The 23,289-nt window shown below is 36.7% G+C and overlaps 1 protein-coding gene across 2 annotated transcripts in view; it reads left to right on the top strand.

The window, feature by feature from the left end:
• Window positions 1–21,832, top strand: part of LOC135687251 (tyrosine-protein phosphatase non-receptor type 9) — a 30,364-nt gene extending 8,532 nt beyond the window's left edge. The window contains exons 5-12 of one of the 2 annotated variants that reach the window (XM_065203771.2): window positions 179–289; window positions 1,205–1,335; window positions 1,536–1,781; window positions 5,847–5,937; window positions 7,801–7,870; window positions 8,974–9,052; window positions 9,937–10,084; window positions 19,509–21,832. In XM_065203771.2, coding sequence (XP_065059843.2) covers window positions 179–289; window positions 1,205–1,335; window positions 1,536–1,781; window positions 5,847–5,937; window positions 7,801–7,870; window positions 8,974–9,052; window positions 9,937–10,084; window positions 19,509–19,988 — 1,356 coding nt within the window. In that variant the 3' untranslated portion in view covers window positions 19,989–21,832. The remainder of the gene's footprint in view (window positions 1–178; window positions 290–1,204; window positions 1,336–1,535; window positions 1,782–5,846; window positions 5,938–7,800; window positions 7,871–8,973; window positions 9,053–9,936; window positions 10,085–19,508) is intronic. The other variant, XM_065203770.2, reaches the window with a different exon arrangement.
• Window positions 21,833–23,289: the final 1,457 nt, after the last annotated feature.

The raw sequence follows: 23,289 nt of genomic DNA, 5'->3' as shown, positions 1-23,289 counted from the left end.
AGAGATATCAGTTTGAAATAACTTTTTGTCGAGGGCATGGATTGAATACGGGAATTAGCTCGGATTGTTATCAAGAAATAAAATTTATCTAATGATGCGAAATATTTTGCAATTAAACGATTATTGTTTTGCAAGGAAATGTTGCTTGATTTCTAAAGAATTCATTTCTTGATCACAGGGTGCTTTTCCTGCAAGGTTAAAACATGTGTACATCCTGGCAGCCCCGCTTTGGTTCAGGGCCTCGTTATCAATTCTCTCGAATTTTGTTGGTGAAAAAATCACGAGCAGGGTAAGTGCTTGATTATGATGATGTTTACTCAGAAAATGTAAACAGAAAAAGGGGAACAGAAAATGTGAACAGAAAAAGGGGAACAGAAAATAAAACTTCACACTACACACGACACTACAAGTCGGATGGCGTAAGGATTCTAGAAAGAGTTTTAACATTTCACTGTAGAATATTATCTGAACCTATTTACAAGAATTGCAATTCTCAAAGACATTTTGTTGAACATAATATTGGAATAAGTTGTGGTTGTTCAAACTGGAACATTTCTTAGATTGCAACCAACTGAATTAACCTGTCGATAAGATATATGCTCAATTCTGTTTTCGATCAATGCCCCCCATTTTGCTCATTGGACTCGTTTTTGTATAATACCCACAGGTTCAGTTCTTTCAAATATGTATAATTTATTCCCCTGAAAATGTTCAAGATAACGAATAGCTCGTGTGAGCTTGTTTTTTGAAATTTAAATTTTGCGCTGTTTATGTTTGTGATTCGAAATTATAAAGAACTTTATTTGAATAAGCCATGATTCTAGTAAAAATTGATGGCGCGTTATTCTTAAGATTCAGTCAATTCAAGGTCGGAAGCAAGCAGCTCACAATAAGTGAGTATTAACAAACAATTTAGAGTTGTATTTATTGTCCGATACTCTGGGATTGAAACTGTCCTTCCGATTAGCAGTCACCATCTAGTTAGTTCATGATTCATCCATTCAACTAAAGCTCAAGGTTCAAAATTTCAACGAACTATGATAAAAAAGGATCAAAATCAGATAAAAAAGGTGTTTACTAAAACTTTTCTGTTCAAATGGGCCTTTTAAGAAGCTCAACTCGCTAAATTTGTTTGTAAACAACCTCGGCTCGTACTGCAGCCTTGTTTGCTACAAAATCTCAATATTTCGTTGTCCGTTTGCAGGTTGAGACATTAAAGAAGACTGAAGATCTGCTTTCGCGAATTCCGGCGTCGACGATCCCTGTGCACCTAGGCGGTACCAGTGAGCATGATCATGATATGTGGCTTGAAATCTGCGTAAGCAATTACCTCAGGTAAGTGGTACGGAAAAATGTCAGTTATGAGGATCTTCCAGGGGGAAGGGGGAGGGGGCGAGCTTCTTGTTCTCGTGGTTCCTTTTAAATGTAGGCAATGTTCCAGTTTTTTCTTTGGAAAGAATATTTCAGTTTTTATTCCAGATTTAGGACATTTTTCTTTTAATGTGGTTAGTTAACGTGAAAGCTGGTTTTTTCAGGAAAAACGAGGCAAGTGCCCGCAAGAACAATCAGATTGAAAGAGGTTTTGGCAAGACAAAGAGTTTTGCTGATAGATTACGAGAAGCAGCGGAGGAGGATCGAGAAAGAGAACAGATTCGCGTTGATGGCAGACTGAATGTAGACGAGTTGGTGAATTATATGAATTCAGTTGGAAGGCGTGGGATATACGACGAATATCTTTGCATACAGACTGTTCCTCCCAGTGGAAGATTCACTCATTCAAAGTAAGACTATTTCGTCTTTGGTTTCGAGGGTTGATTATTTTTTGTTTTCATAATCTCAGAGAAGAAAATCTTAGGAAGAACATTTCTGAGAGAAGTGTCTGACTTTGAGTGAAGAAAATTTTAGTACTCCTGTTTTTATCGTAATTGTTGTGAGAAGTAAATTTTCTACTGTATTAGTGCTTGTAGTATAGTGATGCTGTGCCAGCATGTCATCCGCCCGCGTAAACCTACATGATGTCGACGCACATATAACGCTTGGCTGGCAACTGTAGGGTGCCTGCAGGACGCCTGTATGACGCATGTGGGCTCCCAAGACTTGGGTCAGACGAAGAGATAAAAGGGGAATCTTGTTTGTCGTGAATAGGAATTTGGAAAAGTTCAAAAAACTGTTCGTATCAGTCATTCCCCTTTTTCAGTACGGCCTTATTTCGTTTAGTCTCTACCGAATGCCAATTGGAAGTGAGGATGAATATTGCTCCCATTGTAAGTAGGGAACTTCCGGCCCTGTTTCTTCCATTATGAAGCATGTCCTCTGCCCTCTCTGTCCCCATTCAAATGAGCTCAAGATCGTTTGCATCACATATTAGTCCATGATCTTTTTAATCTGTTCACTGCGCTGATCGTGATCTTTTAAAATAGCAAAGCGTTCTTGGAATCATCTAAAATGAATTTCCTGGCTTGACAACTCATTCAATGAGCCTGCAATTAATTCCAAACAACCTGCTAACACATCTTGTTATAAGAAACTTATCTGTTAGCCACCAGCCTGGTTTGTGCAACGAAGTGAAGTCTCCACTATAAGACACCACAGAATGACGGTTACATATAAAGAACTGGCACCTGACACCTATCAACGGACACCTTAGAATGACGGACACCTTTTAGTAACGGACACTTTAGAATAACGGGCACCTACCTATACAAACGATAATCTCAGAATGACGGGCAATAATGAATAACGAACATCACATATTGTTAGATTGCTATGAAAAACGGACACTTCAGATAGACGGACACCTCTGAATGATAGACATCTCCGAATGACAGTAACCTCTGAATGACGAACACCTCTGAATGGCAAAACACCCTAATACAACGGCAAGTAGATTTCTTTCCTTTTGTCAAAACCCGCCACTAGTAACCTCAAGCAAACATAGCATAGCATATCAATAACGAGCCTCCATGCTATAAGGATGCTTCTTTCCTCGAATTATAAATATTCTTCTTTACATAAATCTATATTCTGTAACTTTTTCTAAGAAAGTCTCTACCTAATAAAAGATATGATATAAATTTGAATTTATATTCCTCAGTGTAATATGAAAGTATCTATCACTTTATGTGGTTAAAATCCTTCAGGATCTCCAAGTACTTCGGTTTTTAAGTAACTTTCAGGCTAAGCGAACAGAAATCTCTAAAACTAGACAATATGTCTAGAGAGATCAATATGTTTGAGAGAGGCAACACATTGCGTTATACAGTCGTAGTACCCACCATAGCAAAGGCTTAGACTTTTACTCTCTGATCGACTGGTTTCCAGCTGGAAAGGCTACGATATATGCAATCTATCATTGTCCTCCCACATGTAATGTCTTGTTTCTCGTACATTTGTCATATTTTCAGTTTGAAATCCCCGTTCAATTTGCCACTCGGTAGCACTTTCCCTCGACCATGAACGGCTTTATCGCTATTTCTGGCTTCAAAATGGAAATTTCCTTCACGGATCTGTCTACTGCAGGTTGATGAAACGTCAATTTTCTGTTAATTCCAAGATTAGCATCACCAGTGTGTCGATTACAATTAGTTCAAAACAGTTGGATATGAATGCTTAATCTTTCATGTTTGAGACGAAATCCTGTATTATATGCATATTCTAATGATTGTCTTTCCTTATTCGCTCTAATCATGATTCTCAAACAGTGTTGGCTCGAACACCCTGCTGATGTAAACGCGAGTTAATAGACCTTGTATTCAGATGGGGTCGCATTAACATGGCCTACCATAGAATGAATGCTTCACAAGATACATATGCTTCACAAGATACATATGCTTCACAAGATACATATGCTTCACAAGATACATATGCTTCAAGGATGTTTTAGACACTTCTGTGTTCTGTCTCTTTAATTACAGAAAGCTTATTTGTTTGGCCGACTATCAAGCCCGTAGCCAGGCCTGTGGAGTAGGGGTGGCAAATCCCCAGACTTGTTGCAGGCAGACGTTTCAACAAGTCTTTTTTTTAAGTTTTGCTTAGCAGCGAAAGCTTTTTTGAGCGCCAGGCACCATCTTAAGAAGCCCCAATAAGCATAATATATGGGTAATATATGGATAATAAGAGATCCAAATAAACAATTCTCTTGCTCCAGGGGTGGCATTGCCACCCCATGCCACCCCTTGGCTATGGGCTTGCCGACTATTTTCGTCCTTGATGTTACTTCAGCTGTATCATGCATTGCTCAGACTAGTAGCAATGAGTTCAAGATACTATTTGCTAATATCTAGTGTCAGATCTTCCAAATCCCTATCTATCGTTCATCGCATATGCAAATTTACAAACTTTTTTGGCGGTACCAAATTTAAGGGCAATCGACATATGTAGAAATGGCCTAAACAATCTGTCAATCAATATGAGCCAATCAATAAGCGTGTGAGTAGATTCACATTCACTGATTGATCAATTTTTTATTGAAAGCTGGCTAAAGCTCCTTTGAGCCCTGGCAAAACGACTAAACATTTCACTAAACATTTTACTAAACATTTCACTCAACTTTTGTTGTTAAGCGAAGTTAAGTGAAGTTAAGTGTAGTGAAGTTAAGCGAAGTTTAACAAGAGTGGCAAAACTTTTCACTAAACTTCACTCAACTTTGTTGAACTGCGAGCTGTCTATGACGCTGTTGGATCTTGCATAGGAATTTGCTTTTGGTTTATTTTGTTACATGTACAAGTAGTGGATAAAAATATAAACTGGATGAAGCAACGGGGAAAGAAAAGACTGTTTAGCACATTGACCAGAAAGTTGACTGTTGAAGAAGACACAGTGGCGTACAAAGAGATATGCAGATGTCTCATAAAGGTTTTTTGGGTCACGTAGAGACAGGAAAACCAACGAAAACTGACGAAAACCTTCTGATTTCCACAGCTAGTGCGCCTGCGCGATCACAACAAATGTTTAATTGGTGGCAAAACGACTAAACATTTGCTAGACAACACTAAACAACGCTAAACATTTTTTACCAGGATCAAACTTTGCTCAACAACACTCAACACGACTGAACAACACTAAACAGGGTGGCAAAACGACTAAACTTTTCATTAAACTTTTGGCTAAACAAAAGTTGAGTGAAATGTTTAGTGAAATGTTTAGTCGTTTTGCCAGGGCTTTAGTATCTGTCGCTTGCCTTTACGAATAGTATTGAAAAAAAGCAAGTATTTTAAGACATTCAAAAGTTTTTCATTTCACTAAGATAGATACCCAGCTGTGGATCGAAATAGGCCAATTAGAAACGCGAGTACATGACTGTAAAGGTTCCCGGATCAGTGCTGCTTGCCTATAGGGAAAAATATGAAATCCAAGAATGGAAGCCAACCCTTTTTTGTTTACACAATAGTATTGTTTTCATTTTCAATGTAGATAGATCCCAAAACTGCTAGATAGAACAACGATTGGGCTCGGCCAATTATTCGAAGCATGTCGCCATTATATACTCAATGGTACAATTTCGTTTTTCGAACAAATATTGCCCAAAAGCAGAATCACAACTATTATAAATTTTATAAACCAATAAGACCCGGGAGACTGTAATTTTTTTTGGGGGGGGGGGCTAGACTGTAATTTGGGGGGGGGGTGTTTCTTATGTTGGAAGTGGCATGCTGTTGTATTCTATCCCTCAATCATTATGCAACTGTTGTCAAAAATCCTTGCTTGGTGACTGTCAAACTATTACCAGAGCCATTAATGATATTAATCTCCTCACTCAGAAAAGTTATCTGAAGCAAAGAGCAAGACCTTACATCCAGTACATCATAAGCATCAACTTCCAACTTTGTTTTTATTTTCTCTTTCAGGCACCCTTTCAACTTTAATAAAAATAGATACAGAGATGTACTCTGTTACGACCATTCGAGAGTCAAGCTCAAAGTGATTGGTGAAGATGATGTGAGTGATGATGTGACGAAATTCGTCGAAATATTTCTTGTTTCACCATGCTGCTAGATTTCTTGATTTAATTTTTGCGTTGCCAGATATCAGAAGCCAATTACGATAGCCTGCCCCTCAGTTTACAAATGCTACCACAGTCTACAATGTTGATTAATATCCTGTCCATCCAAAGGGAGGGCTGGGTCTAGTTTATGAAAATAATTTATGCATTAAAATCATTGAAATCTTGCATGAAAATCCACGAAGAAATATGCACTGAAACCAAACAGGGCGTAGATACAATAGTGCATGACGAGTTTAAAGTCTATGGATTGAACAAAGAAGGCTGTGTGCAAATGAATACACCATGTGGAATAACTCAGGACATTGAAATAAGCGAGAATCTTATGCAAGGCACAATATTAGCAGCCCTGATATGTGCAAATCACATTGATAAAGGAATAGAACCTATATTAAAAAAGAGACTAGGAATACGATATGGAAGGATGGTTATCCCACCTCTTTTGTATCAAGATGATATTATGTTTGCATCTATTTCAGTAGAGAAAATGCAACAAATGTTGAACATAGCAGAAGAATTTCAAAAACAAAATTTGCTAAACTTTAACCTTGATAACAGTGAAAGAATAGAAATAATGAATTTTAAAAACAAACAGAATAAAGATCAAGGTTGGAAACTAAAGCAAAATGAGGCAACCCAAAAAGAGGCGAGCAAATATAAATACCTATAATATAAAAAATAACAGAGTAACAGTAGAGGAATGCATTAATAGCTGGAAAAATTCAGCAATGGCAATCATTAATGAAATAAAATTCTTAATCAGCCAACCAGCATTCAAAAAACAAAGCATGGAAATAAGCATAAAACTGATTGAAAGTGTACTTATCCCTAAAATCTTATATGGGTATGAAACATGGACTAATACGAACAAAAAAAATTTAAAAATCCTTGAAAATATACAAAAAGATGCGATAACCCTAACCACCTTAATACCAAAATCAACACCCTATCAAGGAGTACTATATGAATATTGACTTATGCCAATGGTTTATCGAATAAAACTAAGAAGACTTTTGTACCTACATAAGCTGATAAACATGAAAGAAACACGTTTAACAAAACAAGTATACCAAGAACAAAAGCACCTGAACCTAAGAAATTGCTGGTATGATGAAATAATGAATGACTTGATTGAACTAAATAAACAACACTCAGAAAAACAAATTTCAGATCTATCAAGGAAAGATTGGAAAAAAATAGTAAAAAGCAAAATTATAAAGAGGATAGAGAAGCAGGTTAAGAATAGCGATAAAAAAACGAGGTTCATTGAAAAAGGCAATTTTGGAATAGAAGAATATATAAAACATAAAAAAGGACCAACGTTACTAAAATTGAAACTTAACATGACCGATTTAAAAGCTAGCTACAAAAGAAAATATGATAGTATCAGTTGCAGAAGGTGTGGATTCCATGAAGAAAACATAGAACATTTAAATCAATGCGAAAAATTCAAATGACACCTTCCAGAAATGAAACAAATTCTAGAAAGCAACGCAAAAGGCCTGATAAAAATCGAGAGATTGGTTGAACTTTTTCAAATCTAAGTGAAGATTAGCCTGTGGTACTATACTACACACGACATCTTTCTTGGCAATTCTGTGTTTATTTCCAGCTGATTGCATAATTTTAGAGGGTTGCATAATTTTAGAGGGTTGTATAATTTTACAGGGTTGCATAAATTACCGCCAGATTCTGCTGGAAACGCGGACAGGATATTTATCAATTTTGCACATTTGTGGACTGATTTTATCATTCTTTGTTTTTAATTTGTTGTTGTAAGAAGCATTTTTGTCTTGTAGTTCACTGATTACATCAATGCAAGTTTTGTAGACGGCCACAACTGTCAAAATGCGTATATATGTACACAAGGTATTGAAAATTACTAAATATTTTCATCTGTGAATGTATTATGATATTTTTTCAATATTGTAATTACTTGTGTAGACAAGAAGGCGATGATCAAATAAATGAATAGTCAAATATATTAGTAAATGAGTTAATATTAGTAAATATTAGTTAAGGATGTAAGATGACATGCTAATGTAAGATAGTATCAGGTCATTATGATATTCATGCCTATGCATTTTGATTAATTTCGAAAGAACAGACTGCCGTTTAAGCTGGTTTTTCTAAACTTCCTCATTCAATAAAATAGTAGTGATACTTCAGTAATAGAAATAATTAGGAAATGTTTCTCTTTTCTAATTAGAATTTGCAATCTGAAATAAAGAATGCAGCGTCAGCTTGATTTGCCTTTATTTTGAAGTGATTTATAAATATTTTACAGATTTACTTGTCTTGCCAATTTGTTGATATTAACACATCCACAAAATTCTAAAAGAGTTTTTTTGGTCTGTTGCTTCAATTGATGGAAGTGCCGTATAAATGTAGTTTTCGTACATTTAGTTTTCTTGCATTAAAATCCCAGAGTTTGAATTTCGCTTTGGCAGAGTTTGTAGTTTTATTATTTATGGCTAGCATAAGCACCGTCTTTTCAATTCGAAGAAAGATAATAAAACTACAAAGAAATTGAACTTAATTTATTCAAAAATATTCTTGGTCCGCTTTTTATAATCTTCTACTGAAGCAACCGGTCTATCATACATTGCTTGATGCCGTACGGGTACATTTCTACGCAGAAAGTTGGGTAATGATCGTAGCTAGTGAGCCTGAATCTCCAAGTTGCAATTTTGAACCGTTCTTTCTGACACACCAGAGCGTAACCTTTTATTATTTCACAAACATGCTTAATTTTTATGAATATTTCGCAGTCCTTACATAGTAAAAATGTGTAATTTATGCTGTTACATGAGTAATTTTTTATGATTTTGACGATGTCTATTGTAATCCAAAGCATAACATTTGGTGATGCTTTCAAAGGCTGGACATTTCGGGAGAGCTGGAAAGCGGGTATTTTTTGAATGAATTTTCATTGTGCCTTTCACGCATGAATTTTTTTTTAATTTTCAAAGGTCCTTTACCAAACACAGCTTTTGATTTCTGGAGGATGGTTTTAGAGCAAAAGCCAAATGTCGTTCTTATGCTTTCAAGGTGAATTTATTATCTATTTTCAATTGTTTAGAAAAATGCAATGCATGGCTCATTATTATCTGTTGGTACTGAATGTAAAATTTCCCATATTATTGAGATATATGTTCACCATTAGGTATTATTTGTTTGAGAGTTGTATTGCTGGTAGAGGGAGGGGAAGCTTTGGTAGAGGGCAGTAGGAGCTATGTCGGGAAATATGTAGGTTAGGGTAGGGATGGGTCAGTGGTAAAACTGAATTTCATTTTATGTCTATTTTAGGCCTGTTTAAGAAGACACTTATCCTTACCAACAGCATAGTATTATAAGGCAGCCAGTTCCTTTTCTCTGTGCCTTTCCCTCCCCCAGTAAAGACGTCGAGTAAAAGTAAAATGGAGGTATTAGAATATTGTAACTCAATTCTCACTGCAATTGATCAAACGACGGTTAATGATTAACGATGCTAATCGACTGGGAAACTGTTAATATTGTCGGTTACTTTTTTCAGTTTCAATTTCATATTCTAAAAATTCCACTATATACAATTCCAACAATTCAAATTAAACAGATATTTCTAATACAAATGGAACAAAAATATAAAAAATATACAAATCTAGCTAAATATAACAAGGAAATTACATTGGAGATACGATAGATTCTAAATTCAATTTATACTTACGATAAAAGGGGAACTGTATACAGGAAATTTCTCAAGGAGGCTCTCTCAGTAGTTAAGTTAATCGAGGTGACAACACCCTCTGTTTTGAAGATATCTATTGAAAAATGCAAATAATTTCAAAGGTTATGTAAATTTTCAGAAACATTGACGTTTCTATAGTTTATAACACTTTTGTGGATTGCTTAATATTGTACCAATGTTTATTATTGTATCATATCCTTTTTAATAGATGTTTTGAGCGCGGAAGAGAAAAGTGCTTTCGGTATTGGCCTGAAGAGAAGAAGTCGACCAGATTTGAATCAATAACAGTGCAGAATTTGGGGGTTGTAGAGTCTACTGACTACATAGTTAGAAAGTTAGAGGTGCAGTCGAAAGAGGTGAGTTTTCAACATCATTTGAAGTTTCCGTTTTGTTTGTGATGTTTATTTTTGAAAAATTGACCAATACTGGCTGCAAATTAAAACAATATGGTGCTTACAACTATTGTGAAGACCACGTTGGCAATAAAACCCTCGTATTTAGGCTACAAATGAAATTTTATTTTGCTAGTTTTATGCTTTCCGTTTTCTTTATTTTCCACAAAGTCCCTTTTCTAATGTACATGTATAGATCCCATCAAATGGATTTGTGAGAGAGTCGGGTATTCACGGCACACTTTGTTTGATTTCTGTTCAACAACAAAAAGTAGCTCTCCTGAGCTGATTAAAAATAGGCCATCTCGGATATAAAAATATTCAGGCAATCACCCAACTTTTATGAATATTATATATAAGAATATTGCTCAGCCTCAACTCGCATATTTGTGTGTAGATTGTCAGAAGATGCCTGTTTCACCATGTCCATAACAGAGAATCGCATGACTGATGTTTATCGCCTTTTCAAAAAGTGCGGTTTCTATTTTAGGGTGTGCGATGCTCCTCTAAACCATATAAGAAATGAAAAATATTAAGAATACTTGAAGAGTATTTTCAAGTTCAAAGCGATAATTTCTTAATGATATCGAGGCTGGGAAAAAATTATGGTATTATTATAGAAAATGACTTTGAGTCGACCGTCAACGCTTGATGATACCAGGCCAGATGTTTGAGCTTTAAATAAAGATAGTCAATCTAAACTTAGGTGTTTAATATGTTAGAAGATGTAGGTATGCTTGTTGAGTTTGGCAACTGTGATTTTTTCCTTCATTTATATCGATTCAGATAAAACTTTGTCTTAAAGTGGTCTAAATATTGCTGTACTCCGTTTAATTTTTTCATGAATTTTTTATGAAGTCAAATTCTTATCATGTCAGTTTCGATTTTTGAAGCAAAATTGTCAGAATTTCGCCGATAAACCACCGAAGTAGTGCCTCAGTACAACTAGTACAATGTTTTTCTTTGAAATTATACATAAACTTATATAACAGAATGATTTGACCTAGCAAGAAAAGTGTTTCCTATAATTTCTGAAATTTCCTCTCTCTTGCATACTTATCTGCTTCTTTCATCAGCTATATTAGTGGACTTTTTACAATTCAAGGCGAAGATTTCTACCTTTGTTTTCTTAAAGCAATGTGTTACTTTTTTTCACTCATAAAGTGATCAATGGTTGCCTTTCTCAAACACTTTTAAGGTATTTGTATCGAATCTCTTAGTGGAATCAGCATTTTCGATTAAAGCATGAAGATTATAGGATTGCAAAGATTTGAAACCATTTGACGAAATTTTGCCATTGTTTTATTGGCCTCTTATTCAGGGATGTAGTCGCAAAATTTTAACAAGGGGGGCTCCATGAAATTTTTAAGTTGTTCTTGTCATGTAATAATTGCAATTTGAACATGACGTGGGTTGATGTTTTTTCCGATTATTGGTTGAGCAGCCAGGTACATTGATGGTTTGAGCGGCAGCTAAGATAAGAACATTGATACCATGAGAAGGGGGGAACTTCATTGCAAGTGTGGAGGCAAGATATTTATGTTTATTGCTCAGGGGTGAAAACCGCTACCATGGATGGCAGCGAGAAAAAGTTTGAGATTTGAGATTCTAAAGGGTGAAATAAACTATGCATTTAAATGGATTCAATTAAATGGATAGCTGGAAAATAGACAGTGTAAACGCAAAATTGGATGTCAAAATAGCTGTTTTGACAAAGTGAAATTGAGATGCAAAATTAACGAGCCTTGCTTAGCCTTGCTGAGAATTTTATCTTTGCTGGTATTGCCTCTCGCAGTCTGGTGTTGATTTTTTAATATCAAATTCAACAAGTTGTAAGAGCTCATCGATATGTACGCAAAACATTCTCAAGAACCTTTGATATTCGACACTTTTTCCAGACGAAATTCTTGCAAAAAGCGTGTATACAACTCCTAGCTCATTTCTTCGGGTCAACCAGGGCTTAACCTAGACGGGTTTTTGTTGCCTATTTAATTGTTTGCACATACGTTTTCGTTTTTTTATAAACAATTGCAATCATGGTGAAAGCAACATCACATACCTCATTGGAGTCCATGATGAAAGGAGGGGATGCTTTAAAAAACTGATTCAATTTAATGGACGAGTGTAAACGGAGACATTTTTCATTTAAATGGACCGTTCATTCTATTGAATCCATTTGAACACTGAGTGTATTTCAGCCTTAAGAATGGCCAGAAAAAGCATTTAGAATATTTATAGCATCGATAAGGGTGCACTTTCTTTTAAAAATTAATGACCCATTGATTGGATTTTGAATTGACACATTTTCTCGTGTGTTAACAAAACGGGAATTTTCTATCTATATTTGTCATACTTTGTGTATGTTTTCATGCATATAAAGCTTGCAATGCTTTAAATCTTTCAGTTGTTCTCTTTTCTTTTTCTGGTTTAATCGTCAATAGCTGACCTGCGGTGAAGTAACAATTCTTCACAGCTTTCTTTGCGTTACATGACTCTTCGTTATATCCAAGCACAAAGGATGGAGGGCTGCTCCCCCACTTTTTTCGAAAATTTTACCAAGGGGGCTGAGCCCCCTAGAGCCCCCTACCACTACATCCCTGCTCTTATTGGTATTCACCGACGAGTCTCTGTTTGGTGTCGCTGTCGGATTGCTTTCATCTCACATTCAGAACTGTTTCGCTTGAAAACACAATACCTTATTAGCAGTGGCGTCGCTTGACCTTCAGACTAGGGGGGTGGAGGGTCATATAATAGAAAAATTTACCGACAAAGACACAGATTAAGATGAATTTAGGTACTATTTCACCTACTTATAGCTGATTTTACCAAAAAATTAAGGGTTTTATAGACAAACAGAAGATTTGCCGACGAATCCATGAAGAATTGCGGAGTGTTACACGCCCTACAGTCCCCGCTAGCTACCCCCCTGCTTATTGGTGCTTTTCTATGTAGCCAGGGCCTTTTTAGCAAAGATAGCTAGAAAATTCTTTTGAGTTGACAACCCCTTCAGAGTTCTGATGATATTCATTATTCACCAGGGCCTTTAATGGTTAGTGAGGGTAAATGTTGTGTTATTGAAGAATAGATCCCCATGATCGCCATATTTGGACTTTGTGTTTGATAAAGGTAGAAGAGAAACGGGAAGGTGATTTCTACACACATAGAGTAGCAAGATGGATTGCTGTACTTTACAGCGGAAGAAATCTTGTTGTTTAGAAACCGCTGCAGTAATCATTACGAATTTTGTACCCTGGGTGCCAGAGCCTCAGAGAGTCAAAGGATGAAGAACGGGGGAAGGAATTGCGAAGGAGATTGGAATAGTAAAAGGGAGAGTCTCTCCCCTTTCCTCTTCAATTCTCCTTCGCATTTCCTTTCCCCCGTTCTTCATCCTTTGACTGTCTGAGGCTCTGGCACCTAGGGTACGAATATTGCAAAATCAGCTGGGGTAGCTGAGAAATTCTTACGAGAATATTTTATTAAAGTTATTGGGTCCATATTAAATTATTTCTAGAGTAATAGTAACGAGAAGGGTTGCTTTGCGTCAGATTGGAGCTAAAAATGCGCGGAAGTTTATAATCATTTTGACCTCTCCAGTTTCGCTTCCCAAGATACAATTTTGCTTGATGCAGCCCTCAATTAACGAGTATTTGTGTATGCATATTATTTTCTCAAAAATTGTCGTGGCAATAAAAAAGTTACCAGAAAGAAAAACAGGGGGAGACCAACTCTGTTACTTCGTTTAATATATTTTGGTAGCCTATGGGCACTATGTACATATTTTTTACAAGAATAAAGTCTATATAAATATTAAGACTTGGACTCAAAATTGCTTAAATTTTTATTATTATCAAAGGCTCAAGCTTATCAAAGGCTCAAGCTTGTCAAAGGCTCAAGTTATCAAGTTATTATTATCAAAGGCTCAAGTTATTATCAAAGGCTCAAGCTTTAACACCAAGTAATTTTTTGTTTATTCGAGTTTTTTCGAAAGCAAAACAAATGTAATATGTTAGCTATATGGCGAATTTACATCTTGTGTTGCTAAAGAATAATTTAAGAAGAATCTTGGGCTGAAAAAGCTAAGAATATTAAGACTCCGCAAAAAATTAGGTTTTCTTAAAATAGTGTGTGCTAGAAATGAGAACATCAGTTTTTACCGTTTACCACACGAAACTTCCCACATCAGTGTCAACCAAAAACAAGGAAGGAACTTTATTGCTGATGGGAATTTGAGATCGTTTCAAGCGGAAAAATTTGATTCGCTGCTACCTTATAAGGTAGGAATCTAGTGTAGGAAGTGTTTTGTTCGAGGTGGGTTCATTCAGCACCCGGATGTTCTTCGTAGCCTACTGACAATAGCAAATCCAGCAAAGAAGAAGTTAATTGTCAAGAGTTATTGGTTATGGTCATTTTACATAAATTTTACATACGTCAAAATGTTTCTCGTTCCAACGAGTATACTGCCAGGACAAAAGTATTGCAACACCTGCGAAGGCGATTAATGGCGGATCATGCAACAATTGTTGTTGTTGTCCGATTAAGCTATTGTTTAATCAGTTTAATCGAATATTCCATTTTAATTTTTGAAAATTTTAAATCAATAATTCAAGTAACTTTTAATTAAACAAATATTTTGTGGAGGTGCTTCTTGCTCTGATAAGTGCGGAAAATTGTTTTGAAATTGATGCACAAAATTTGTTGATGAAATGCACTTGGATTCTCCTTCATTCTCTATAAACTCTCAGTTCTTGGTTGGACCTTAGAGAACCTTGTGGATTTCAAATCAGATCATTTTCATTGGCAACAAGAAATTTTTGCTTATTTTAAAGTTAGGTCTTTGTGATGACCGAGGAAGGACATAGAGTTGGCAGATTTCCAGGTAAATTTGAGTAAAAATGGCCTTGTAAGGGGGATGTATTGTTTTTTATGAAAAGGACTGCCTTCCTCATTTCACTAGGATTGATTTGATTCCACCAAAGAGGGTCTTTTGCATTATTTTGACACATTTCACTGCATGAACTCGCTCGTCGCTAGTTGACGATCTACCAATTTATATGGGCCTAACTGTACTCAAAAGAATTCCCAAATTTGAGTTGGAAAATTTCGGGGCTAAAGGAGTCGGGAATATTGACTTCATTTGCTGTTTCTTGATCTCTAGCTATTTTGCTTTCATTTTCTGTAAAAAGTCTCGAAATCTTTGAATTAAAAGACCAGTTACACAAAGCTTTATCACAGCTACTACATATAGCTCCTTATCCTGTTAATATTTTGATTTTACCACGGCAGATATTTTTTCTTGTAATTGTATAATTTTTTACGTTAATATTGTAATTTTAGGTATTTCGAAATCGTCAATAAATTTCAAAGAATTTGACTACTGGTTTAGCATGATTTTTTTCGACGCCATTTTCATTTTGGTGTTGCAATACTTTTGTCCTGGTACATACATTCTTATTTTTTGCATTGGGGAGAGAAAAAAGCCAAAATATCTTGTATAAAATACTACAATTAAATTTTTTCAGTACATTGATTGAAAACTTGAGAATTTTTTCGTTATAGTGTGAAGAAAGAAATGTACTGTTAGTTTAGTCAATACGGGAGCGTTGTGGCTAGGCGGGACACCGCAAAATTTCCTCCCGGTGGGCCCCTTTAAAATGAATTTGTAAAAACCTGGAAAATATTTGATTTGATCAAAATCCTTGGTGAAAAAACCCCTCATTTACATTCGGAATTAGAGGAAGTCAACATATACAAGCAGACCCTTGTGAAAGAAATGCGTGGAATATACACAGGGCCGCGGAGAGGGGGACAAGGAGCGGGCAAACTGCCCCAGGGCCTCGAGGTCTAGGGGGCCTCTTAAAGCAATGAGTTCCAATTTAAGAACTGGATTTTAACGAAACGCAAAATGTATGCCTAAAAATTGTAGAACGTGGTAAACGACTGCAAAAAACATTCTGAAATGTACTCCAAGCTAATTTAAAGGGCATGCCCGCAAACAATTTTTGCTCCCTATGTTGCAGTGCACGTAAGTGTTCTGTCGCGTTTGTGTTTGTACATTACAGCATTAGATTTGTTCCACATTTTTTGCAGTCTTAAAGAGACTATGGTTAGAGAAAAGGGGATACATCCCAACAAATAAAATTTTTCGTCTATAAAACTGGCGTCTATATAACTTTTCGCTGGTGCATGCTTTCCAGGTACGTTTCATTTTTGGCGGCCTGTGGTTTATGATTGAAGATGTCATACAAAAGAGCGGGCCCCCTTATTATTATTTTCTCCCGGCCCTCTTCTAGAAGCCACAACGCCCCTCGTCAAATACGATACTTTGTTTAATGTTATGTCATTTCAGTTGCATGAAAATGTTTTCTAAAAAGGATCAAACCCCAAGTGCTTGCCAAATTTTGACAATCCAACAACTTTGTCTCAATTTTAATTTTTTTCCCTGAAATATCACATTTACCAAACGATATGAAGGCCAGTCTTATTGACATAAGGATGCTTAATTTTCCTTCGCGACATCTGACGAGGACGTCACGTTTAGGTTGCCCTATCCATTTTTTTTATCTTGTTACGCATTTTAAAAAAGTATCATGCGTTATGATAAACATGTGCCGTGTAGTGCCGTGTGCGTATTGGTTTTCTTGACGTAAAATCACCGTCATCCTCACGCAGCCCAAACCACATACAGTGCAGATTTTCAAGATTCATCCTTGGCTTCGTACGTTTATTGTTCATTAGTTTTCAGGCATGAAACAGTGAAATGGGCCAAAGCAGCACGCCTCGTAATAAGCATCTTGTTTTGACGGACGTAAAAATTCATGTGGTCGCACTTTGAAACTGCTTGGCATCCAATTAGCTATGCAACGAAACAGATTTTGTGCGCTAACACGACGGCTGTTGCTGCCCTGCCACGTTTGGTATCCACGTCATCTCATATTGTCGAGTTTAATGACGTAGAAACGTGAAAGCGTATGCACCTGGTTTGCTGTTTCCTTGAGACTGTGTTCATTGAACTCCCGAGATCCCATCTTTTTAGTTACACTTTCGTTACATTGACTATGAATGAAAGGCAAAACCCGAAGACACGGTTTTGATTCAAACAGAGATTGGATGGACTTTAATATTGATTATTGCATAACATAAACCAAAAACAATTGATACTTCCTAAGATTACGAATTAGATGGGGAGGCAGATGACCTTTTCGTTTTTCTTTAAGATTATTTCGTATTTTGAACTGCTTCAGCGTTTAAGGCATGATGTCCTTTTGTTGTTGGATATTTTTTCTATCAACTTTTTTTGAGAAATTGAGAAGAGTTTCTAATCACTAGAGCTATTATGTCGGTAGTTGGTTAATTTAATCAGATCTACAGTAAAACAAGATCAAATCATGGAGCCAACTCTTGTGCCAGGGCCTGGCTGATTTCTTCTGTCCAGTTTATCGATAACATAATAATGTACCATCCCACTATCAATTCAGTGGATTGGAAACAATTTTCAAGAGTTAACACTGAAGTGCGATGAGAGTTGAGTATTTGGGGCTAGAGCTAAATTTTTGTCCATGAATGCCAAAAATGTGGCAAAATTTTAGAAATTTTCCGTCCAATTCAATGTTTTGGGAGGCTTGAGCCCTCTTGCCACTCCTTGGCCACTGCGCCCCAGGTCTAAAGACGTAGACTGCGGCTTTTATTATTTGCATGCACACAAAATATCCGTTGACCAGTTTCTTCTTACCGTCATCCTAAGAATTTTAATTTTGCACTATAGAAACGCCGAAATTGCAATACAGGAACCACAAACCGCTTGAAACTCCGAATGAAAGACGTAAGCTGCAGTGTGCACAAAAAATATGCGGAACCCAAAGCCGCGATTGAAAATATGACCGAGGCCGTGAAGCCGCAAGGGTGTCATGTCCCCATTGAAAATTCTGTATTTGCGTAGTTGACTAAATCACGAGGCTTTAATCTTTAATTTTCGATTGGAAACTTAACTGTGCAAAGTATTATTCATTCCCGCAATTCCAACGACCTCCGCTGAAGATTTCCTTCAACTATGTATCAACCAGCTTGTATTATACGCGTTTTTCGATTTAATGACCCTTTCACGGTTCTCATCCTAGAAGCTTCTCGGGTGAAGCATAATAATCATGACGTCAATTCATCGATCAACAACAATCCACCGATGCAAGTGTTTCCTGTCAAAACATGAAACCTTATAATAACTACTTATTGATCACTCCCTTTCTACGTAAAACTTTCGTAAAACTGTTAAACTTCTTTCTTCGTTGACGTCACATGTTTCCTCGTGAATGCCTCGTGTTCTTGTTGCGCTTAGGAAGTAAGGAGCTTGTGAAACCTGTTAAATTGATATTGTGTCCAAATTGATATTGAAAAAAATTGAATATTTCAATAGAAATAATGTTTAGTTCTATGTGATCATCTCGTACATAATGAATTTTATAGACACAGTTTTCATTGACTTCAGAAATTATGTTCAATTGGCATGGACGCCTGAAAAGCTGGAATTTAATTTAACTGACCCAAACCAGAGGATCAGTTAAATACTGAACGCAATTTTTGTAAAGAACAATTGTAAGCATTCATCTTTTTTGCGTCGTAAGTTGGTTTTTAGATATCTTTATGTCTTGAGTACTTTTATCATTGGCATGAACATGTCATGTTTGTGACAACAGGGGAATAATATGGAGAAGCGTCCAAAATTTTTGTATCTGTATACGGCACATTATTGAAGCTTTGGCAACCTAAATTAGATGGTTTTTCAGAAATAGTCCCAACAGCGCCATACTTATTTTTACTTAAAACTATTGTAGTCGGCTGGAAGCTTCAAGGTCGTATATCAGTCTTGTGATCAGAAGCAAGTGTCTGATATGCAGAGTAAAAGAAAAAGATTAAGGGCCCTTTCTGCAAACGTTGAAAAATGATTTCCATAGGTTTGAAAACTGCAGTCGCAACAACGGCCGTAGATTCAGGACCGTATCTTTATTTGATAAATATCTCTAAATATTGATTGTCTATGTTTGTTACATAAATTATAAAAATTCTTTGTCTTCCTCTTTTTTTGCTTCGTCGTCCCCCATGTCTAGAGTATTATAAATAGATGGTAATATTCTTGATCGAATTTTTTTACAAAGTCAGGATCCCTGGGAAACTATTGGAGATTTCAGAGTACATTGACAAAATATCGACAACATGCTGGACGCCAGAGAGGGGAGAGGACTTTGTTCTCAAATACTGTGTACTTGAAGCTGTGTACTTCAAATACTGTGTAATTGCCGAGGATGTAAGATCCCTACCCTGTCTTTTGAATAAATTATGGTGCCAGCCAGACCTGTGTAATACACGTTCTTGATCTTATATACTGTCTTAATTTTAGGGGAACCCACCACACAGAGTCACGCATTTTCAGTTTACTGCATGGCCTGACTATGGCGTTCCGGAATCTGCTGACAAGCTTTTAGATGTAATGAACCAAGTCCGGACATTTCAGAACTTGACGACAGACTTGGACGACATCAGGGAATCAATACCTTCACATTCAACCTCATCTCCAGAAAAAGGTCTTGTCTCACAAGAAAGCCCGCTAATCGTTCACTGCAGCGCGGGTATAGGGCGAACTGGAACGTATATTACAACTGATGTATGTTTGCGAGAATTCGACGCAACCGGAACTGTTGACATACAGAGCACCGTACAACGTATACGCCGACAAAGAGCCTTGGCCGTTCAAACCGAGGAACAGTATGCGTTTTGCTATTCGGCCTTATTGGAATATTGCTTAAAAGCAAGTCGTGCGAATGAAAAGTTGTGCGGAAAAATTACGAAATGTCTAGATAGATTTAAGTCAGGGCTTTGAATAATGTTGGTGAGGAAATGAGGAGCTATAAAAGGCAATTATATTGAGCGATATAGTTAGAAAATTATACTTCTAAAGTTATATGGATGGTTATAAAAAGTCTCCTCATAGCTAGAATATGTTTGGAGGGGCCAGCCCCAAATTTTGAGAATTTTAACAGTAGACTGAAAACGCTTTTAATAAACGACAAATTAAATTTAACAAGATCTGCTAGCTTTTATTTACTAACCGCAGGAACAGTGTTGAAATGAATAACTAACATGTTTTAATGCAGGGATACCTGATCTGACAGATTTATCCTTTCCGATTTCGACCGGATTGTATGCTTAAAGCCACCAAAATTTCCTTCCCAATGATAGGAATTGAAGTGGGGTGGGGATCGGGTGCTAAGTGGGGGCTTGTTGATCGGGTGCTAAGCAAGTCGGTGCTTGCCTTGTTTCCCCTTTTAATTGCCTCAAAATTCAAGTCTTTTTCAAATGTTCTGTGTCAATCTTTTGGCAATTTTCAAGTGTAAATAAACTAGAATTATGTTGTTTTAACTATTAAACATTTGCATTTAATGTAAGCAAGAAAATGTATCTTTTGCAACTTTTTATGACTGTAGATCTTGCAAATCGAGGTAATCTTGTATTTTTTTAACATAGCAAAATTATATTAATACCATGAAGCTTTTGAAAATGTAATATGTATAATATGAATAAATCGCGCTAGTAATTTTAACTTTTTGAATTTTAAATACGTCCAATTCTCAAGCTTTGAAAAGCATTATGAGAAAGGAATAAAAATCTTGGTGGGGATTTGGGCGTGGCTGTTGTCATTGCTACAACTGGCGGCCCATTATCACCATGTCCCCAGGCACCTTAACCCTTTGCCCTTCTCCCCTCTAGACGACATTTTGTACAGATTATGCAGAAACATTTTTTCAGGACAATGTTTCATAAAATGCATTGATACCATTGTCCATTTTTTCCAACACCATTGTACTTTTCCAATGTTCTCCAATGACTGCGGAGCATATAACGGATTGAGAGGGGCTTAAATGTCTGGCAGGGGCTAAACATGCTAAAGACCAAGAACAATGACGATTTTTTGTAAGGTTTTAGATACAATTTGGACATTACTAGGGGGCTATAGCCCACTCAGCCCCCCTCCGCTTCCTCGATTCCTGGTGTTCTCTTTAAAAAACTTTGTAACTGGCATCAATTGCAATCTCCCTTCCCTCACAAAGCAAGGCTTTCTGAAGTTTAGATCTACTATTCTCATCTTACGAGAATCACAACAACAGAATTGCTTTGTTGTTTCAATGTTGTTTCAAATCAATGTTGTTTCACAATTTTGTGAACGATTGTAGGACCAATTCGTATTGCTCTCCATATAGAGAAAGCGTTTTGAGGGGATGTTGGTACCCCCTATTATGATTCATATTTGTTATCAAAAGCATATTATTTTATACAGGTATTCATGCAAACAATTAATGGAATATATATCGTGTATATAGGCATTTATATAAACGGATGTCATTTTATTTCTATATAATTCTCACGTGTAAAAACCCATAATTTATTATCGGACACAATTTTACAGGAAAATTTTTGATTAGCAACCTAGCTTTTCTTCGATCAGTTCTCTTGTTCATTCCAATATGACAAACGTTTGCACACATGATTATATAGGCTTTGCTAATTGAATAACAGAAAGTTGATTCTATTCAAATTTGTTGACGTTCCTTCATTTCGTTATTGCTTTACGCCACGGCAAGAGGAGTTGCTACAAATTCTTTGCAATAACTACTGCCATTTGAGTAACAAAAGGTACCGTAAGAACAGTTTGTTAGGGAAGGGGGAGGAGTCATTCCAGGCACCGCGGAGCAGGAGGGCTTGGGGGGCTTTAGCCCCCCCCCCACTTTTTGCAAAAAAAGCCAAATATTAAGTATCAAACTACCAGAAATGCCTCATTTTATACGGTTTTAGCCCCCCCCCCCACTTTTTTGGACCCCCAACTTTTCTCAACGCTTCGCGGTGCCTGCATTCTTAATCGATGTAGCAACATCCCCATCCACGATTCGCCGCTAACGGCCTACAACTACCTACCTTGCCAGTGTTACTTGAACAACAAGTAGCCTTCTTCAACATACATTTAAGATTTTACATTCTCAGGCCTGGTAAAGAGCACGATAGCACAAAATGGAGCCCACACCTAAATCACGCTACAAAACCATTGCAAAGCTTAAAAAATTGATTTGTTTTAGGCATTATATGAAGCAAATAGCTGCATTGTACACACCTACTTTATTGTATATTGGTAAAAAATGTCCCTTGTGGCTCTAAGGTATGTTTTGCTATTTTTACCCAATTGCAACCGTTGAGAAAGAATTATTCCCCAAGAGAGATTGTATGCTAAAGAACAACCTATTTCGTTTGTTATCTAAATATTCTCTGTAAGATGCTGTCCCACCAGATTAAAATTGGTGACTTTGCACGTCCCAAATGGAAAATACAAATTTAGGAATGACTCGTCATGCCCAAAACTTTATATCGATGCTTGCAAGTAAACAGGAGATATCTTTTTCCAGTTCCATCTTGGAGATAGTGGTACGCAATAGATTGAGGCAAATGTAGTCTATTTGTGACAAGCAGCTACGGCCACATGCTATGGGACCTTATGGGACTCGAATTCGTGGGAGTTGTAGAACGGCCCAGAAAAGTACTATTTGTAAGTTTTCTTTCAAAACCATTTATACTTTTCTCTGCATGTACATCAATGTTTTTGGTAACATTTTACAGAAGAAAGAGTTTGTTGTGATTATCAATACAATGTCGCTGGGCTGGATAGGGGTGGGTTTTCGTGTCTGGTTGGATGCTTTTTGACAAAGGAAGCATCAGGAATTTCAGCATGCCCGGGAGCATCTTGTGCGAGGTAAATTTTGGAAATGGGAGGCGAAGAAGCTCGAAGTTCAAGTTAATTGGTAAACGTTTATGATACTTTCAGAGGTTTCAAGATCCTCGTGTGCACTTTTTCCAGACCTCAGAGGTGTGTACAGGCACCGCGGAGCGTTGAGAAAAGTGAGGGGTCTAAAAAAAGTGGGGGGGGGGGTGCTAAAACTGTATAAAAAGAGGCTTTTCTGGTATAGACAGGGAATTTTGTAGAAAAAACTAGCAAACTGCCTAACCTCAAATTTTATTTCACATTCTTACTAAATCGACCATGGAGATTCCAAATCCAAGATGGGCCAAAAAAAATTATCACCGGAAGTTACTGTTTTTGATGACGTCATCAAAAAAATGATAAAAAATCTTTAAAA

This window comes from Rhopilema esculentum, chromosome 20, assembly GCF_057945365.1.
Source record: "Rhopilema esculentum isolate cy_ngs chromosome 20, ASM5794536v1, whole genome shotgun sequence".
NCBI lineage: Eukaryota > Metazoa > Cnidaria > Scyphozoa > Rhizostomeae > Rhizostomatidae > Rhopilema > Rhopilema esculentum.
This window is presented reverse-complemented; position numbering and strand designations above follow the sequence as displayed.